The following is a 20,568-nucleotide window of genomic DNA, read 5'->3' as shown; positions in this document are numbered from 1 at the left end:
CTTAGTGAGGCATATTTTACAGCTTTTGAATACCTGCAGATGCTTATAATCCATGGAGCATAGCTGAGAAAGATAGCGACTCCGTGGCGTAGTAATTACGACGCTCTTGTCCCTGGAAGCGGAAAGTTCACCTTTAGTGCTAATTCCCTGAATTGTTTCTGTACGTGACATTAAGCTATATTGAGGTGCAATGTGGAAACAACCTTGAGACCAAGACTGAAAGCGCAGGTCTTTCCCCTCTACGTGAGCGCCCCAAGCAGTGGGCTCTCAACCCACATGTTTGTTGTACCCTTCTTCTTGGCCCAAAGAAATCACCAGCCTTCTCTGGCTTCTAGATTTGGCGATAGCTGAACTTTGTGCTGGGCTCAGCTCTGTGCGTGCGAATGTTGCTGGCATTGCATGTCCCCACTGTCCCCACCGGGCCCTCCGCAGTCAGGTGCACTGATTGAGCTCACGACGGCTGCAGGAGCCCCTGCAGCAGAGCAAGTCTGGTCACATGCAGGCACTGAAGAGGGGATCCCACCACAAGCCTAAAGCCAAAACACTCACCGAGTGAATTTAAACATCTCCGTGAGCAGTAGTCACAAATTTGGACTCACATATCTTTGTTATAGTGAATTCCTGCGTTAGGGATTACCTCAGGCTTTTCTAGGTGCTGTTGTCTGAGCTGAGTTTGGGTGAGGAAGAGCCAGGCTGAGGAAGGAACACCCTTCTCTGCAGTCAGCTGCCTCTGTGTAGGAAGTCTCTTAGTCAGGGAACAAGATCCCGTGCGCTCTTATTTACGACAGCCTGAGCAGAGAAGCATCTAACACTTTCTACCTGAAGTGCAGCTGAGGATATTTGATCCCAATTCTATTGTCTGAAAGCCTTTAAAAGAAAAAAGATAAAAACTTAAAGGAACTATTTAGCATGTTATTTGACTGATGTTTAAAGAAACTCTTGCCTAAATTAGAACTATTTTATCTGTACCTGAGAGGGAATGCTGTTAATTGAAAGACATTTGAAAAAGGTTCCCAATTTTAATTTTGTTTGGTTCTGCAGGCTGCCTGTGATATGAATTAGAGGATTATATTGCATTGTGACATGCCTTGCTTTATGACTTGCTTGTAAAAGGTAGTAATCAAAGCTAGCTTACTACTTAAATGCAATCCTGATTCTTCTTACTTGAGCATAACCCACAAATAAAGGGGGGAGGGGGTCTGTAGGAGACTTCTGCTATCAGAATCCACTCAAGCCTTTTCAAAGTGTATAAAGAGTTTAATTCTCATTCCAAAATGCCTAAGAGTTCCTACATATTGTCCTCTTGTGACTACCTGGAAAGTATGGTATTACATCCACAGGAAAAATGTGCATTGCACATTTATGTGTCCATTTTTCTCTCTTAAAGACAGAATTCATCATGCTACCTGCTACCATATTCCTCTGCTTCATAAGTTATTTGTATTGGCTAAGGACAACTCAGGGAAGGAAAAAATGCAGTAAAGAGTTATTAAACATTAAAAGACTATAAGAAAACATAAACAAGTCTCCATCCTAATCACAGTTATTGATAACTTCTATCTTCTGCAGTTCAGCATGATGTAAGAAACACCATCACTTTACCGCAGAGTAAAAAAATAAACTACTTCAGGGACAACGGAGAGGGAAACTGCCTGATGCTGTAAGCCCCTCCTCAAGCAGTCACTGGATAAAACCTGGAGAAATAGATGGGACCATGCTGCTGACGGTGAAATCACATACCTGAGCCGCAGCCCCCTGGCCTGGAGCCCCCGCAGGCACCTGCCAGCGCCAGGGGCTTCTGCCACAGCCGCCCCGTTCAGCCCAGCTTGAACCAACCTATTTTCCGCCGCTCTTTTATAGCTGGCCTTTGCTGGTTGCCTGGCCTGTTGCGTTTCCACCTTCTGCGCAGCGCATTTGCCCTAGCCGTGTCTCCTCCTCGACCTAGGGCCAAAACATCTCCAGCAGCTTTTCATGCCTGACATTGGATTTCTGAGTTTTGCCCTAGTCTCTTTTTGTAAGATTGCCTTTAAGTATGACCTTTATATCATGCCGTAGTGTTGTAAAGAATAATACTGGTTATAATTTGGTTTTGCACTTATTGCATTAGTTGACCTTCTAAAAAAGCAATGTTTTATGTAAAAAAGCACAAGGGGTTTCAATTATATCACGAGCAGTCTGATCCCTCAAGTGGCTGATTTGAAGCATGCTCGGCAGTGTTCGTCCCTCCTGAGTATGTGATAGTTTAGCTATTTTATTATTGCTCACTTGGATCTCTTATCCCAGCCTGATTTTCAAAGATAAATGCCAATCATTTTTAGGAACAGGTCCTTTTGAGGAGTCACAATGTGACTCATCAAATCACATTTGACTTAAAAATTCTTGCCTAAATCATTCCTTGCTCTAAGCCTTTTCTAAGGCTTATTAAAAGCATTTCAGATTGACGACTTTGCTAGTGTATCAGTACTTTGTTTTGACCATTTTGCCTTTTTATGTTATTTTTCAAGTACATACTTCTGTAAACTGCAATGAACACTAAAGTAGCATATTCATAATACAGCCAGGACAAATTTAGGAGGTCATTTGCAGTTTCGGTCTTAAAACGGTTAAAGAATATTTGATGTAGAGTTGATTTAATAACAATAAGCATTATTACAGGACAACTGTTTCTTGGTGAACCATATTTCTGTGGAGAATTATGACTTGACTTTTGTTTGCAGCTAAATACACTTCCAAAAGTATCTCACAGATATGTCACCAAAATCTACTTTTTTATGATAAAGATTGTGAGGAATATATTTTAAATGATCTAATATGGATGTATTACAATAATGTAATCTCAACAGATAAGTAGATCAAATAAAAGGATTTAGAATTTTTTAATTATTATTATTTATTTCCCTGTCCCACTTGCTATCAGCCCAATGAAAAATAAACGTAACGGGTAGATTTATGCCTAAGGCAATTGGGGATGAATTTGAGTAAGCGATCAGGTGCCTTCAACTCCACACAAGTACCAAGAAGAAAAAGAGAAACTACGTGAATCAGCACTGCCCCAGGTTTGCCAGTAAAGAACTCTCTCAAATGATGCTGCTAAAATTAAGGAAGTTGCACAACATCACACGCAAAGCACGTCTGCAGGGTTAAGTGTTTGGAGAGACACTGCAAAACCTTTGACTGTTTAATTAACTCTAAGAAACCTTAATACGGACTTGATTGATTTATTATAAAAGACTTCTCTCCCACAAAAACGGTAAGTCCTGCAATCAGATAATGAAGTTTTGAGTACATGTAACTCAAGGTAGCTTTGGGTAATACCATTCTGGCTATTTGTTTTCTCAAGTTTTAGGAGAAGCAATTATTCAGAAAGTTCACGTGTCTTCTCCTCTAGTAAATCCGGAGCTAAAAATCTGAAAAAAATAAAGAAACGGCTTGCGGGGGAAAGTCGAAAGTTGTTAATAAGGGCCCTAATCCTTGTATCTAGCGCACAGCTGATCGCTCAGTCCCCTCACCTCTGAGGAAGGATGTGCCAGCGCATCGCTCGGCTGCGTGATGGGGGTGTCAGCCGACAGGGTGTCCTCAGGGCTGGCCGCCGGACGGCACAGCAGGGTCTCCAAGCTTGCTATTTAAAAGATACCTGTGGCTCATACTCCAGGATTGAGCTATTGAGCGTCTGCCATACCAGGAGCTCTGCGTTTGCTACGCAGTGCTTTTTGTATATTAGTAACTTGTAATTGTAAATCTGTCTTGTTCAATCAATAAATTGTATTTCCCCAAGACACAAAGGGATCACCAGAACAAATTTACGGCTAGCACATCAGAAGGGTTATGTATTGACATTGTACCAACACTTTTAACTATATTCCCAGTGAAGCATTTGTTTGTTCTGAAATGAAATAACTGAAGACTGTATATAAATAGAAGCACTAGTCATGTATCGACGACAACCCCTGAAGGCATGTATCTCCGCAATACGTTTTGAAAGAAACACACTGCTGGGGTGAGCAGGTGAAAAAGGAGAAAACTCCTTTTTATTTATTTGCATCCCAGTAGTTCCAGACAACCCAAGTGAGCAATACAAAAAAGATGTCTTCTTCTGTTCGCCTCACAGCTTTTTTTTTTTTCTTTTCTTTTTCCCCCTCTGCAAGTCACAGCTAAGTACCTGGGAAATCAAACACGGCACATTTCGGGACGCTCAAGTTTCGCAGAGGAACTCGTTGGCTTTGCAGCCCCCGAGGAGCCGCCCGCGGCGGCCCCGCTGCCCGCCTCGACGGCGCCGGCGGGACCCCGCGCACCCACCGCACCCGCGGGCGCCGCCGCCGCCGCCGCCCCGGCCCAGCCCCGCGCCCCGGCAGCCCCCCGGGGCCGCGGGAGGCGCCTGCGCGCTGCGGCCGCTCGCTGCCGGCCCCGGCGCTGGCGCCGCCCGCAGCTTCCCGGCGGCTTCTGCCTATTTTAGTCACAGCGGCGGCTCGGTGGCCGCGCCGGGTGCGGGCAGGACGTGGTGCGGCGCCGCGCCGCGCCGCGCCGCGCCGGGCCGGGCCGGGGGCTGTCGTGCTGCGGAGCGGCCAGCGGCGCGTCCCGTCCCCGGCGCCAGCACCGGCACCCTGCGGCCGGCAAACTTTTCCGCGGGCGCCCGGCAGGGGGCAAGGGGACAGGTAAGGGGCGCCGCGGGACGGGACGGGACGGGGGCTGCCCCTGCCCCCCGGGGCCGGCTAGACGGGGCGGGCGGGGAAACCCCGCGCTGCCTCCGCCCGCCCGCCCGGCCATCGCCGCCCCGTCAGCCGCCGGGGCCCGTCGGGGCCGGGGCTGCTGCCGCGCCGCGGGGCCCCCCGGTGCGGGCTCTGCTGGGGAATAAAGCGCGCCCGGGGGAGCCGCCCCGACGGGGCTCCCGGCGGTTTCTTCCCTGCTTTCGCGGAGAAGCGTGCTCCTCTCCCAGAAAGCTCCCGCTGGAAATACAGCGTAGTAACGGCGTTGTAGGCGACGTGCATGCGTTCGGTGTATGTTAGAAGTTGGAGAGCTTTGTGCCGCCAAATCGTAAAATATATCTTTTATAAAAAGGAGCGCGGCGCACTGCCTTGCTCTTCCTACCTCAGGATGCCTGCCCGAAATAAGGCTCTTTGCTATATATATGTGGTTGGGGGGTTATTTCTTAAGAAAGAGTCGTTTCTGGCCTCTCTTCAGGTGCAATTCCAGCCTGCTCATGCAGCTGTGAACTTGGGAAGTAGCAGTACTTCCACAAAACCCGCTCGGGGCCAGAGTATTCTCCCGCTTGCTAGCAGTTTGCTTCATTGACTGCAGTTATTGGATTCTTCTCTCTCACCCTCAACAAATAACAGGAGCAGATGAACCCTGAAATTTAGATTTGTTTTTGTATTTGCAGTTGTTTCTTAGCAAAGAAACAGCTACGAGCAGCACAGAATACATTTTTCCAACTGTAATATTTTACCACGTTTCCCTCAGCTGTTCTGTAAAACTTCGGGTGCATTTAAGCTGTCAGTCACTTTATGGGCAAACATTTTATATAGCTGATCTCCTGTAATACTGAATCATAGAGCCACCTGGTAGTGTTATAAAGATGTCATTGATGAAATCTGGCTTCCAGAACTTGGGCTTCTTGCCATTCTGTTGATTAATGGGAATATGATTGTATACATGCAAGGAGAAATGTCTTCACTGACCACAGCAGAGTAAGAAAGGGTTTCCACCTCTGAAGAACTGTTGCTGTTCGGGCTTTCCACAGTTCTGCATGGTGCCAAATAGATAACAAAGTAGCGTAACATTTCAAGTGGGTGTTTTTAGACAGTGCCTTGCCTGCAAAATAGCAAGTACGCTGCAAGCGCCTGTAAGGAGACTAGATATTAAAACAGAAGGAAAGGTGATACAATTAATTTTGAAGGCAAGTTTTGTTGAAAGGAAACCTTTTATGAAAGTTGAGAACAAGAAGTTTATTAAGGATTCAAGAGAAGGGTTGTTAGATGAAACTACATTTAATCATTTGATTAAGTCTGCAGGCTCCTCAGAGATGAGGTGGTATTTTATCATTTTTAATGTGTGTACACTACTTTGCATACAAGATCTGTGATCAGTGTCTCTAGGTCATAGTACAGTACATGTAATTGTCCATGCCTCTGTACACAAAAAGTCTAGCTGTAATATTTAATTGTATGGTGCACAGAGTCTCAGTGCTAAGAGTATTCTGACTTTTATAGATAGAAGACTAATGAAAATGATGCTGAGCCAGTGCTGTGTGTGTGCTGCATGCTTCTGTGTGGCACCTTTTTGTACGTAAAGCCGTATGACGCACGTTCAGTAACGCACAAACTAGAAGTATAGCCCAGTCCCTCCAGCCAATATAAATCACTTTGGCAACCGTGTTAGCACATCCCTGCTACCTTTTGCTATGTTTAGAGCTCTTGGGCTACATGAATGCAGCGTTTCATGACTCAGCATGCCATTTATGTGTTGCACTGCTAATGATACTAGTCTTCTGTAATACAGTAATCTGGTTTTGTGTCCAGGGGTAATGTGACGGCCCAAGCCTCTGTGTTTATTTCTGCATTGGGAAATGAAGTTCATGTCACATGGTTAGTTACACGGGAATACAGTTTCTTCCAGAGGCTCTCCTGCATCATACAAACTCAGGTAAGCTGAATTCTGCAGGGTTCAACTGTAGTTCATTAACATAGTCTTAAAACACTTGTGAAATATGCACTGTAGTTGCTTTCTCTGTTATTCATCTAGAAGTTGAACTGTAGAAAGGACTGAACTTGTGCTTCACTTTATCCTTTTTATTATATAATGCAATATATAAAACAGAAACACTGAATTATTATTTGGCCAATGCTGTTTAATGTACAAGAGCCTTACTCTAATTTTCCCAAGTGTTAGCAATCCAATGTAGCAAAATCTTAAAATTTTCTGATTGCCCTTATATATTCTCGTCTCCTAGGCCTGAAAGATCTTTTTAAAAAAAAAAAAAAATTATTGTTCTTAGTTTGGCATGAATACCCTGTATTCTTTTGGTTCATCAGCTCTGATTCAAATTGGAAGAAAACCTGTAATTTTTTTTTCATACCAGATATTGTCTAGAGGAAAAAAATAGATAGCATCTTCAATATTGGCTTTGCAACCACAGAGGATTGCGTTGTATATTTTACAGTGATAAATGAGCAATTGTTCAAGTACTGTAATCTCTGTATAGTAAGCTAGTCTTTAAATATTTAAAGACTAAATAATAGCAGCTTCCCTATATGCAGTGCTTCTAATGAACCTTAAACTATTCTGGATTGCTGTGGCATTTTTTTCTCCCCTAGTCCCACTTTTTTCCACTTTAAAAAAAAGACGAGTAGGTATGTACGCAAATTTTGAGTAACCTCGCTCCCTCCTAGCTGCATCCAAACAAGCTCAGTGATTTGAAAATTCTATTAAAAGCCTCCTGTGAAAGCTTTTCCACTTTGCTGAAAACAATTGTGCATAGGTTGCATCAGGAAGACAGAAGTCGGGCCTTGCCGGGGGATGAGGACAACTGCTTAGCAACCTCGTGCTGTTGGTGGGCCGTTTACATTAGCTAGTGACTTCAATGTAAAAACGGAATTGGGGCATCTCTAATAAAAGAGCTGACTGAAAGGGATTTTTGATTCACAACCTTTGAACATAGGAGCCAAAATTCTGGCTGACCACAGAGTTTTGGCCCAGAAAAAAAATCCCACTCGGCTGCTGCTTCTTCCTTGGTGCTGCCCTAAAGGCACTGAAATGCTACGCATGCGTGAAAGTGCCCCAACTTTGAGCATTCCCAGGGCAATTGCTCTCTGTGAAGGTATCACTTAACTCGGTTGCAGGTGCAACTCAGTAATTGCAGCCTGGGCAGTCACACGGGTGCCAGAGGGACTGGAAGGGTTCAGTTCGACTGCTTCTCTTAAGGCTTGAGGTGCTTTACCTCTTAAGTGATATAGTGTGTATAGGTAGTGCTGGTCCAGGAGGCAAGATGCTAGGTAGATCCCTTCCTCAAGGGAGTTCAAATCCATGTTCCCTGCCCCATGAGGGTGCCCCAGATGACTCACTTTTGGCTTGTGCGGGTGGACCATGTCCTGCCCTTCTTACTGGAGGCATGATGGTGTGCAGAGAAGAGACAAATCTGCCCCATGCTGCACTGCCACACTTTGCTTTGGGTGTGGAGGAGACCAGGGAGCCTGAGGCTTGGCTCCCAGGGCTGCGTGTGTGCTTCACGGTAAAGCATCCCTTGGTAAACGTCCTGCTTTTTTCTTTGAAAAAACCTTGCCATTGTCTTGGGAAGGGATTCTGGCTCTGCGTGGTTGGATGTTCCTGCTGGAAGGTCTGTGTGTGAGGAATGATTTCAGAAACATGTCCGTCTTCAGTGTTTTGTATTACCTAAAACACTGGTACTTAGCTGGTACTAAGCTAGGCTTCTAGATTGCATTGGGCAGGACAGCTGCTTAGCTTTCTAGGTATATAAATCTTGTCTATATTAAGTAGCTTAGAACAAAAGTCCAGAAGACATCATTGTGACCATCTAATGTGACTTCCTGTAGAATAAAAAAATATATCTGTCGTAAATCAATTCCTTTTGGAATGATACCATGTCCAGATTTATATTAGGCGTTAGACAGCATCCTGCCTTCTTAAATTCCCAGCAAAGGAAGTTTTTTAAAGCCATTCCATTAATTAATAACCTTTACGGTGTATGCTTGCATACTTTCATAATCTGAATATGTCTAGTTTTATAGTGACTGATTATTTTTCTATCTTTATCTCCTGGATTGAGTAGTCCTTTTCCTCCTCCTCCTTCCTTCTGTTTTTGTTCCCTATAATAGACGTTATGGGTTCATGGTGAAGTTACTTCTCTACATTGAACAGAATTGCATTTCACTAGGAAAATGCTGTTTTCCAATACTGTTATTATTTTCCCTAGGATATATGAAGTGTATGGATAGGCTATATAGGCTATATTAAGTTATATGAAGTATAAGGTGAGCTGGGATATGAGCTTATGTTGTTAGTTATTGTCCTATTAGTGTCCCACTGCTGTATGCATGCTTTGAGCCCAGAGTAATGCCAAGAGAAATAGGCGTCATTAGTAGGGCACAGAGCAGATTCCAGAGGTGTATTGGGAAATTAAAGAAGGGGATACTGCAATGGATTTGCTGAAGAAAATGTTGTGATAAGTTAGGGGAAGTACTTGTTAAAATTAAGGAGCAGCTTGTATTTATACAGCTAACTGATGGCCAGACCACTGGTCACTGACACTAGATGTAACTTGCCCATTGCCTACGTGGGGGTCCTTAGGGGCTGCCACTTTTGAAGCCGTTGGATGTCAAGGCCATTCTTCTTGGCTAGATATTCACATCCAGCCGTCTGGTTCCCCTCTTAGTTGCTGGAAAAACTTCATTGACTGCCAGGCCAGTCTATGGCCACTAGCTTATATAGAGATATTAACCTCTATATTGTAGATATTAACCTCTATATTGTAGATATTAACCTCTATATAGTAGATAACTAAAATTAGTCAGACAAATCCTGCTGAATCCAGCATGATCTCATTTTGTACATAAAAGTGTATATCCTGTAAAGGAAAAATCTTCCTTTGTGGTTCCAAATCTGTAGCAAACAATGTAGTTTATCTAGGCTGGCTATATGATCAGTACGTGTGGCTCCAAGTCTTGTCAACACGTGCACCGTAAAAGTCTTGAGAGCTTTCTGGCTGAATACTTAGTCTAAGATAACTAAAGGATAGCATGTTTGAGATGTGAATAGCTTGGCTTTTTGACTTCAGTGAAAAAACTGAAGGGAGAGCTGTTCCTGGCCTTAGGGTTTTTAGGGTGTTTTGCAGAAATTATTCTTCCGATTCAAACACAGAGTAACTAACACTCAGAGCTTCTCGGAGATGAGATAGAGTTGTCAATGGCCAAAATGCAGTAGAAGATAAATTTTATCAAGTAAATGATAATTTACATAATTGGTAATTCTTTGTGGGAATGCTGCAGTGTATGGAGAAAAGTCCAAGGGTTATGCATTTAAATTACAATTCTGTTAGTTTTGGCTATTTTAATATACTGTTTATATGAAGTTTTAAATTGCTGGCTGCTATTTATTTTGGAGAGTGTCCGTGAGCTATTCCATTCACTGCTTTGAAACTCCAGCAAACTTGTTAATTTTATCACTTTCTGATGACAACTTAGTTGTTTCAAAAATGCTGTTGTTTATTTTAATTAATTCCATGCAACTATACATTGTCTCTCTAGTGGTGTGTGTACATTTTTTTCTCAGCGCTTGATTAGTTCCTGCTGAAGGCAGTGGGGTGTATGGCACGGCAAAACATTCAGAAATGGTTCAGCGTTTCAGCCTGTGTCAGCAGGGTATGTCCTCTCTCAGAGTTGGAAGGAGATGTTTTCTGTATATCTCTGGTTCCAGCAGCCTACAGTTGTTAATGTTGTTTTGTGTTATTCTGAATGTGGTAGTCAAGTAATGGGGACTGCGCTCTGCAGCCGGGGTCTGAGACAGACTTGTGTGAGGCACGCTTTCTTTTCCCCGGGCGTGTGGTGGAGTAGAAAGCATTCTGACATTTACTCCGGGAAAATGCAGTTCTGCAAGTTTTTATAATCCAAGATATCTTCTTTAAATGCAATCCTCTGTTGAAGCTTGCCTGATCACCGCCATCAAATGAAACTATAAGGATAACTAATCATCACAGATAGGCTAGCAAAATCGGTGTTTCAGATGAGACCAGAATCAATTGGCATGCTAACTCTCGTGGTTCATTTGACTAAGAAAATAAAAGCATCTCAGTGCAATGATAGTGTCCCATCTGTGTAGTTATAAACTTGGAAATGCACTGTTGTTGTAGGCACTTTGTAGATGGGATCTCAGTGGAGGATGACTCACATTTAGTACCACAGCTGGCCTTTTTTGTTTGTTTTCTTTCTCCCCTATGCCTGCAGTGTTTGAATGGCATAATTACAGTGATTGCTTTGAAGCCCCTGAGAGTTTAAAATATGAAAAATGTGAAAGGCCTTATGTAGCACTAAATACCTGTCAAAAAATATATATATTTTTTACTATATTCATGTCCATGCATACTGTTCTCTCTGCTCTATTTAGTACTTCATAACAAAAAAATTGCAAATGCTTTTTGGTTTCTGACTCTTAGAATACTTTCATGATAAAAATGTGAACCCTTTCTTTCTGCCTGTAGTTCACTGGCAGTAAGCATGCCTGCTCTTCGCTGTAGCCCTGAAAAGCCATCTCCATTTAGCGGTAGCCTTCATCAGTGTTTCCAGAGGGTTTGATTTTTGCCCGTGTCAGCCTCTAAAATCCACTTTTCTCATTCGCAGTCCTCCCCCTTAAGTAGCTCAGACGAGTGTCGTGTTGATGAAGCTATATTCCATGCTAACATTCACCTCCCTTATTTGCCCGTCTTCTTGTCCTGATGGAGGGATGTCCTCTATAGCCTGTGTGACACTGCAGTACAGTACTCTATTGTAAAAGTTCTCATTGTGCACAAATACTGAAATAAATGGGAATTTTCATGCAGTGATTTTGCAAGATATATTCCAAATACAAAGAGTTATAAATACAGGATAATTTTTCCATGGCTTTGATTTTGTGTATAATGACTCTGTATCTGTGTCCTAATGGTGTTCCATTCCTCTCAAATTATTTTGACCCATCTTGTCATAAACAGACATTTTACAGCAATTCTATGAGCTGAAAAAAATGTTGGTCATAGAAAGTACATTATAGTGTAGACCCACAGCGTTTTTATCTGTGGCATGCATGCAGCTTCCTATGCTAACGTGCCAGTCACGATCTCATTCAACACACTGAACTTTGTGTAGAAACTGGGACGCTTATGAGAACTGGTTGAAGCAAAATGCTGGCAATAGAGTAGAAGTATAAACAATAGTCAGAAATTGGGACAGTGAAATCAGTGATTCTATTAAAAAAAGCAAACTTCTGCAGCTGACTTTGACAGTGCAATGGAAATGCTGAATGGATTCAGAACAGAAGGTCTGGGAACCAGATGTTTCTGTTGCACCAATTATACTTTCTTTCAGTTCAAAAATCTTACCCTTTGATCATAGAAGTACTACGTAAAATTCCTAATACTGTTGGTATGCCTACGTAACTTCTCTGTAGCAGATCTACTTCTGAACTCCAGTTGTCAAAGGGCTAAATCCTACCTCCAGGTAGTCTCCTATAATGGTTCTATTGGTAGAGAAGAGTGTTTGGGTCAAGGGACAAACAGCGGAGCTTATAGCTACAAAGTGCCTCGTTCTTGTAATGCTGGTTCTTCCGCTAAAGTTGGATATTGAGCATCTTCACCTCAGAAAGATGCCCTGCTCTTTAGCAGTAATATTTTTACTGGCTAGTGACATTCTTCTCCCCATTCCCAAAGAGGGGAAGGTTTCTTCCTAACCTTTTATTCTAAACTCTGCCACTCAGTTCTTTGGGATTGTATGGCTTTATTTAGCATTAGTAGTTTTGAATCATGGAATTAGTGTTGAGTTTTGAATAAACTTAAAGGAATTAAAGCTAGGAAATAGGACATTTGCTCTGTGAATCTTTTAGATATGACATTGTAAAAGCAACACTGAAGCCCTGCTGAATGATGCTGGCTGCTTCAGTGCACCAGTAGTACTTAACGATTGACTTCTGTGGCTCTTGGGAAAAGTAGCTGCATTTGATATGCTAGAGAAAGTAATAACTTAGATGGTAGATTTTTGTTAGTTTCCCTGCCGTTTTACCAGGAAAATAAATCAACATCTAAGGAGTTCAGTGGGTTTCAATTCTGATTACACTACTGATAGACTCTAGCTTTGCATTTTCTACTGCTTCTAATCTCACTTTGCAAAGTGTATTGTTACTTTAAAAGAGAGACACAGAAAGCTGTTTTTGATTTCTTTTATTCTTGTTCTCATATTGTTGTTCTCATGCTTCTCTGTTGTTGTGTATTTTTTTTCTTAAACTCTTAGGAATATATTGAAATGTGGAAAAAATAGCATGTTTACCATTAGACGCAATACAACTATGTGCTCCATAGCATGGAATTATATGGGGAGAACTTTGGATATTGTAAAATTGCTCTGTAAATGCCTTTTGAGAAGTATTTTGCAGGATCACTTACTCACTTCAAGTTCTAATAATGTAATCTGTATAAAGCATCCTTTAAGCTGTGTAGTCTTCCTTATACTTGACAGCTTTTTGCTTGTTGTTGTTGGAGTAGAAAAGAACATCCCAATAATGCTTAGGTTTCCCTTTCTGTGATGTTTGGGGATGTATTCTGTTGTCTTCAGGGACAAAGCAGCTTTGCTGTTGTCATTAACGATAACAGAAAGGCAAAGGGGAAAAAGGAAGGTGGATCAACAGAAATCCTGAGTGGAGGTGAGGAGGAAGTGAACAAGGGACAAGTGTTCATTGTCTCTTCTGGCTCAAGAACGAGGGAGGGCTTTAAATGAGGCTGATAGGTGGCAGGTTCAAAACCAACAGATGTGACTACTTTCTCTCCAGTGAGTTGTTAAGCTGTGGAAAGACTTGTCACAGCATGTTTTGGATTTTGTGTGGATGTTTACATGGATCTAGTGGCAATTGGACCTGCAGGGTTCATAAATGCAAAGACGTGATCTTCAGCTGAATGAATAGAAAGGTTTGATCTTGGGAAATTGTATAACTGTAATGCAGTCTGTGGCTTTAGATAATAAAAGCTTTGCTGGAGTTTAACTGCTGAAAATCATTTTATAAGTAATACATATTTTCTTCACTTCTCCAGATTAGATAAAACTACAGATGACACAGCCAAAGTCAAGACAACGCGTGAGCTGATGACAAATGGCATTGCCTTCTGGGAACATTAGCTTCCTAAGTGCTGGAGATCTTAAGTGCAACTTCACTACCAAAAGAGACCCTGGCATTATGTAATCGTTGAGCAGAGGTTGCAAGAATGGAAAAACAAAGGACCCTTCTAGCTGTATTGCATAAATAAAAACAATTTAAAGATTCAGATGAATCAAAAAATCAGTCCAGCCATGGGAGAAAATGCAAGTTTTTGGGAGAGCTTGATATATGCACATCCTACCTGCACCACTTGGAAGCAAGAGGCAGAGGGATCTATCTACCATCTAGCTAGTATTCTCTTTGTTGTTGGCTTCATGGGTGGAAGTGGATTCTTCGGGCTACTTTATGTCTTCAGTTTGCTTGGACTGGGCTTTCTCTGCTCTTCTGTTTGGGCTTGGCTGGATGTCTGTGCTGCTGACATATTCTCCTGGAACTTTATACTGTTTGCTATATGCTTCGTACAGTTCATTTATGTTACCTACCAAGTTCGGAGTGTGTCCTTTGACAAAGAATTCCAGGAACTCTACAGTGCTCTTTTTCAGCCTCTAGGAATTTCCTTAACTGTCTATAGGAAGATTGTCTTGTGTTGTGATGCAGAAGTGGTTACTCTGGAGAAGGAGCACTGTTACGCTATGCAAGGCAAAACACCTATTGATAAACTGTCCTTGCTTGTATCAGGCAGGTTTGTATCAGTTTGTTCTGACTTGCTTACTGTAAATATCTCTTTCTTTTTCCTTTCTTGAAAAGGAAAGCAAGAAATGCCTAATTTGTGTATTGTTTGTTCATTTTCCAGTACAATAGATTAAATATTAATGCATAAATGTATAAATATTAACAGGCGAAATACACTTGTCTAGGGGACAGCACTAACATGGCAACACTAAACACAAAGTCTGTAAGAGCTTAAAGAAGAGGATTTTTAAATCATCATTCTTTTTTAGACCATTGTATCATAGCACTTCCAGCTTACTCAGATAAAGGGAGCGTAAATGTGTGCCTCAGTCTTCACATTGTTTTGCAGTCTATCTGTTGCCTGGCTGACTAACGCATCTTTCTTCTTTTTTCTCTGCTAAAGACATCTGAAACAGCACTAAAATGTAGTTATGAAACTGAATATCCTGAGGTACCCTGTTTTAATAGAGTATCTTGACTGTGGCTGCTTTGTGAGAGGTGGGAGGATGGAGGGAATAAGGAAAAAAAAAAAAAAAGAGGAGGCCCAACAACCCCCTTCCATTACAAAGGGACCTACTAAAGCCCTACTAAAATTTGCATAGTTGACGCTACAGTTACTGTGGCCCTTAGTAAGGCCCTGAGGCAAAATAGCCACGTGCCTGTGCTCCCTGCTTACTGGAGACCCTTCTAGCAAGCCTTAAGACAACCCTACTGATGCTTTTTGGAGGGGAAGTACCCGCTTACTTACTGCATAGAAATGATCCTGGACCTTTGTATTATCTCTTGGTCTCACCACCACAAGGGCAGATTGGATAGCCAGAGATGACAACGAGGGTCTATCTCTGATTATTTTGCTGAGAGACTTTCTAGGTGCATTTTGACAGGTGCATGGACAGAAGAAACTTGTAGGCAGCTTGAAACTCAGCTAACTTAGGAATACCTGTAATGACCAATATGAAATTTATGTAGTTAGCCTTACAGACACCCTAGTCTGACACGTTCTTGGGAGCTCTTTAGAAAGTACAGTCTGGAGGTTGCCTTTGGCTACAGCTATACTGAAGGAGAGGTGTCCATCCTTCTACGTGCCCAGCCATTCGGTAATGGCACAGGGAGTTCCTGCTATGTTGTTCTGAGCATGATAGGGCTGCTTCCTGTGCTCTTGGAAGAAGCATTAATCTCGGTCCTGAGCAGATGGAAAAAGGGGGCTCCCACAACTTGTTTGTTTTCTTTTAGGTCATGAGATTCAAGTGTACATTTCCTGCTCATGTCTCTTCAAACTTAAATATGATCAAAAGTATACAGGAAAATTGTCTTGGGCGTCTGCAGAAGGCCACAGGGATCTCCTACCTCCGTGCTGTTCCCCTGGCTAGACACAGTCCTGTGGCAAAGCAACTCCTGTTAAACATTGAGAGAGCCCGATGTGATACATGCCACACGTATTGGGAACTCCCACACCACACTGCCTGCCTCTGCCACTTTGCCCCCTCTAAAAGGCGTATTTGCCGAACGAGGACCTTTCCAGCAAAGGAGGCATATGGGGTTCTGTGCGTTACCCCAGTGCATGCTATGTGCTCTTCAGTGCATGCTAGCCTTTTCTTGACGAGGTTTGCATGTGGCTGCACAGACCTGCCCCAGGTAGGATAATAGGATAATCCTACCTGCCCCAGGTAGGATTTGATTTCCCATTGCACAATTGTTTTGTACTGTCATTCAACTTGTCTGATCCAGCTATGTGCAAAAACATTACATAGTTAGAATACTGTTGGCCAATGATTACTTTTTGCTATCAAAGCTGTATTTAGACTCCTCATATGTTAGAAATAACACATTCTTGTTGCAGTCCTTGCTACTGTACACATAGTACTAACAAATTAACACGTCTTATCTCGGTAGGATCAGAGTGACAGTTGATGGAGAGTTTCTGCATTATATTTTTCCTCTTCAATTTCTGGATTCTCCTGAATGGGATTCACTGAGGCCCACAGAAGAGGGTATTTTCCAGGTAAAAGTGGAGGTTTTTTTTTTTTTTTTAAATAATACAGAAAATTGTTCAAGTATTAATCAGTGCAGAAATAACTTCATTTATTTATGGGTTTAGTTTGTGAAATTATACAAATACCTGACCTGCCAGTATTTTGGGGAGGGAAGTTCCCTTTCCCACTGGACTGGTTATGCTGCTTGTATCTTCTTTCCGTTTGGTTTCTTGTTGTTACAACAAGTTAGGTTCTTCCAAAAGCTAATCTCACAGTTAGACTACGCTTGCATTTTTGGAGTGTGCTAAAATGCAGACCTAGAAGACCACGCTCACAGGAGGTGGGTAGGAGTGTGTGCTGAAGAGGCCTGCAGGAGGCAAAATTCAGAGCAAGCCAGCTGGGGAAATTTGTGCCTGGGGTACAAGTTAGCATAGGGAGGCAGCGTGGCACATGGTGTCCATCTGGGCTAGCACCCTGTGATCCATGAGCCCTTGCAGTGGTGTCACTTAACTGAGGTCAGGATGACAAGTTAGCTCCTGCTTGTGATGGATCCTATGTCTCGTGTCTCAAGGAGAAACGACATTTGTAGACAGCTTTCTTTAGACCTGCCTTCCCAGTCTGAGCTGCAGAGAGCAAAGCAGGTGTGCACAGCCAGATTTGGGGCATGCTGTTAGCCTGCGTCCTGGCTTAGGCTGCTGCCAGCAGTGTAGACATTCATAGTTGCCCTTGAGGCTGACAAGATAGTCTTTAGTGCCCATTCCCAGTTTTCCTTCTCACTTGTCTTTTGCATGCAGTAGATCTCACGGAGCTCTCTAGCTGGATTAAATGGCTTTAATTACGGTAGATACAAAGATGAGAGAGTATATGTGACAGACAGCATAAGTGACTGCTGACAGAAAGAAAAATAGGAAGGGAGAGAGGTGTTTTTGAGCAAGGACGGCAGCAGCAGCAATACCACTGATCATTATCTAGCTAATTTTAATTTTCTGTTTTATAGGTAACACTTACAGCAGAGACAGATTGTCGATATGTGGCCTGGAGGAGAAAGAAGCTGTATTTGCTGTTTGCTAAACACCGTTTCATCTCACGCCTGTTCTCAGTTTTAATTGGGAGTGACATTGCTGAAAAACTATATGCCTTGAATGACAGGGTACAAGTGGAAAAAGGATTTAGATATGACATTCGGTTACCAAACTTCTACCATGTTTCACTGCCAGGGACACCTACAGTGCAGTCCTCTCAACACCTGCAGAGAAATTCTCCGACGCGGAAGCTAACAGGTGTTACAAATTGTCACTCCTTCAGGAAACAGTAGTAAAAAGAAAATTCTACTGCAATCATTCCCAAAATTGATGGGGAAATACAAAATGATGAAGTAGAAGAGCAAAAGATGAAGCAGAATGAGACCTAGTGAAACCAAATTTGACTGAAAAGTGCCATTTACTTTAGTTGAATGAGCCTGAATTCTTCCCCCTACCTGTAGAGCCAGCTGGTTGGCTTGTACATTTTGACTAACTGTGCAATGTGTTTACTTTCTGTTGATTCTTTTGTTGACCGTGTTGCTTTTGGAGGAAAACAAATCATAATAAGTTGAAATTTTATTGTAATTGTGGTGGCCTCTATGTTGTATTAAAAAAAAGAAAAGAAAGGCAGAGTATTTGTGAGAATACGTTCTCAAAAATACTTGTCATAATGAAGTCGGTGAGTTTTATCTTAATGAAAACAACAAGTAAGTGGTATTCAAAATACTGCAACTTGCTTGTAACATTCATATTTATGCCACATGAACCTTGTCTCAATTAACATGTAGACTATTACAGAAAATGACTTAAAGTCACAGACTCTTTTTTTTTAAAGAAATGGTAGATTTTGAAATGCACAGAAACATTATTTAAAACAAAACAACAAATTCTGTCCCATAAGCGGTTGATTTCTCTCAGGCTATCCTAAAGAGAAATTACGTGAAAACAAACATAAGTGTAATTGCTAGCATTAAAAAAGTAAAGCAGTCGTAATTGCTGCAAATATATATTAGGGAAATGGTTGTGTAGTGTTTCTAATAGAATGTAATGCTATAGTACCTAGATTTCCAAGGTGTAAGTGCCATTCATGACATGTACAATAAATACTGTTAATCAATCAACTGCCAAACCATTGGAGTCTGTTTTACAAGAACCTTTTTAGCCATGTTTGTCAGGAAGAAACTAATTAAGAAACAGCTTCAGCAACAAATACAATTCTTGTTTAGCTTCCAGGGTCACTTCTCTGTGCCTATGAAATTCTTGATTTTAAAATGCACTCTCTCTCAAATTCTGTGATGTTTGAATAATGTATGAGAGCACCAGCTCAAGCTTTGGTAGGAGAAAGCTAGTTTTGAACCTTGAGGTCATTGTGCCTTTGGGGAGAAGTGTTTGAATGTCTTTCCTAAATCACCTTCCTGCTTCTGTGCCGGAGGCATGCCAGTAATCAAAAAATAAGAATCATTATTATTTTATGAGACAATATTGCTGCTTGACAGATCGAGGTAGATCACATTTTTAATATTTAAAATTAGAAATTGCTGGACTGTTTGGTATGACAATTATTGTGTGTTTGTGTATGTGCAAGTATACATATAAGTTTAGATCTTTGGAGTGGTTGCTGGGAGGACCTAAAATAATGATATATCCCCATGGTTGAAAAATAATCATGCAGTATGTGTAACCAAGTTATTAGAAGTGATTAAAACATCTGTCTGAATGTCCTTCAGTGTAGAACAGACAATGTTGTACAAGTTATGCTTTTGTCTTCATGTCCCTTTCTCAAGAGAGAGAAATCTGTCTAACATAAATTGCACAGGGTACTATAACATGTAATGTGATAATGCTCAAATTGTGCTAATAACCCTTGCACATTATGTATTCTGTATTTATTGCTTACTGTGTGAAGTTCTTGCAAAGACCGGCTCAGGAAATAGCTAAGGCACAAAGTGCCAGAGTTTGGGAGAGCATATTAAGGGAAGTATAACTGTGTGCGCCCTGTTCTTAAGCTTTTCGTTAGGTTGTGGTTAGAGACAGGATAGAAAGCCAGGATAGGTGAGCCTTTGTTATGACTTAGTACAGTTATTCTCATATAACTTCAGCAATGTATTAGTATTGTATCTCGTCTGCCTGTGGTGCTCAATTCCTGAAGCTGGTAAGAAGTGCAAGTACTCAAAACTTTGCAAAAAAAGGCGTAATCTCTCATAGGTGTGGCCAGTTGCATTGAATTTTACATTCCAAGCTCCGCTTCATCCAACTAATCTATTGCTAGTTCAACATTCCATTTTCTGAAAAGCTTTTACACTTTTTTTTTTTTTAAGCAGATGATTCAAAAATAGCCACTTCCAACTCTCATTCTGATAAAATACCAAGAATTTACAAATTTCTCTTGCTATAATAAGGCTTGGACCAATATGAAGTTTATACTTAGACTGTTAACGCATAAAATGCTGGAAACATAAAAAGATAGTATTCTAGACTTTGGAGTAATATAAAGCATCAATTCTTTAGAGTATAAAGGATTCTTTATACTCTTTTCTGTATGGTTGACTATATGTGCCAAATCCTTGTCCCATACATGCCTATGAAAAAACTTGCATTAACTGAAATATGGGCAGGATTTCATAAAAGTAAGATGATCATCTTGACTTTCCACATAACACTAAGGAATCCTGCCTGCCCAATTTTTGTATCAAGTTTACATATTCTATTTAAGCTATTGCCTACTGCTTAAAAAGATACCTGTTGGAGCGATGGATGCTCTACTACACACTTAGGTTAATTATTCTTTTTCATGACAAGTATGTGCCTTAGTTTCAGCCTAGCTTCCAGCCTCAGTCCTTTTGTGATGCTTTTTTCTGGTAGAATCAGTTACTATCAGAAATTTCTACTAGGACACAACTGAATCATTTTGTGAACATGCTCTTAGATAATCCTGTTTAGCTTTTGCTACTATGCTTTTCAGACTTTGAAACAGATGCAAAACTGGAAATGATTTTTTAAAATGACACAACCATGACTAGTATAACACTTCAGCTATAGAATGCAGGGCATATATC

The 20,568-nt window shown here is 41.6% G+C and overlaps 1 protein-coding gene across 2 annotated transcripts; it reads left to right on the top strand.

The window, feature by feature from the left end:
• The first annotated feature begins 4,525 nt into the window (after positions 1-4,525).
• POPDC3 (popeye domain cAMP effector 3) lies at positions 4,526-19,249 on the top strand. Of its 2 annotated transcripts, none has more exons than XM_068937914.1 (4): positions 4,526-4,652; positions 13,781-14,527; positions 16,411-16,519; positions 17,488-19,249. In XM_068937914.1, exons 2-4 carry the CDS (start codon positions 14,013-14,015, stop codon positions 17,803-17,805), a joined length of 942 nt encoding a protein of 313 aa, XP_068794015.1. In that variant the 5' UTR covers positions 4,526-4,652; positions 13,781-14,012; the 3' UTR covers positions 17,806-19,249. The 2 variants fall into 2 exon arrangements, with proteins under 2 accessions (XP_068794015.1, XP_068794016.1); XM_068937915.1 differs by lacking the exon at positions 4,526-4,652 and adding an exon at positions 6,516-6,639.
• The last annotated feature ends 1,319 nt before the right edge of the window (positions 19,250-20,568 follow it).

This window comes from Struthio camelus, chromosome 3 (genome assembly GCF_040807025.1).
Source record: "Struthio camelus isolate bStrCam1 chromosome 3, bStrCam1.hap1, whole genome shotgun sequence".
Taxonomy (NCBI): domain Eukaryota; kingdom Metazoa; phylum Chordata; class Aves; order Struthioniformes; family Struthionidae; genus Struthio; species Struthio camelus.
The sequence above is the reverse complement of the archived record's forward strand: the minus strand, read 5'-3'. Positions and strand labels throughout refer to the sequence as shown.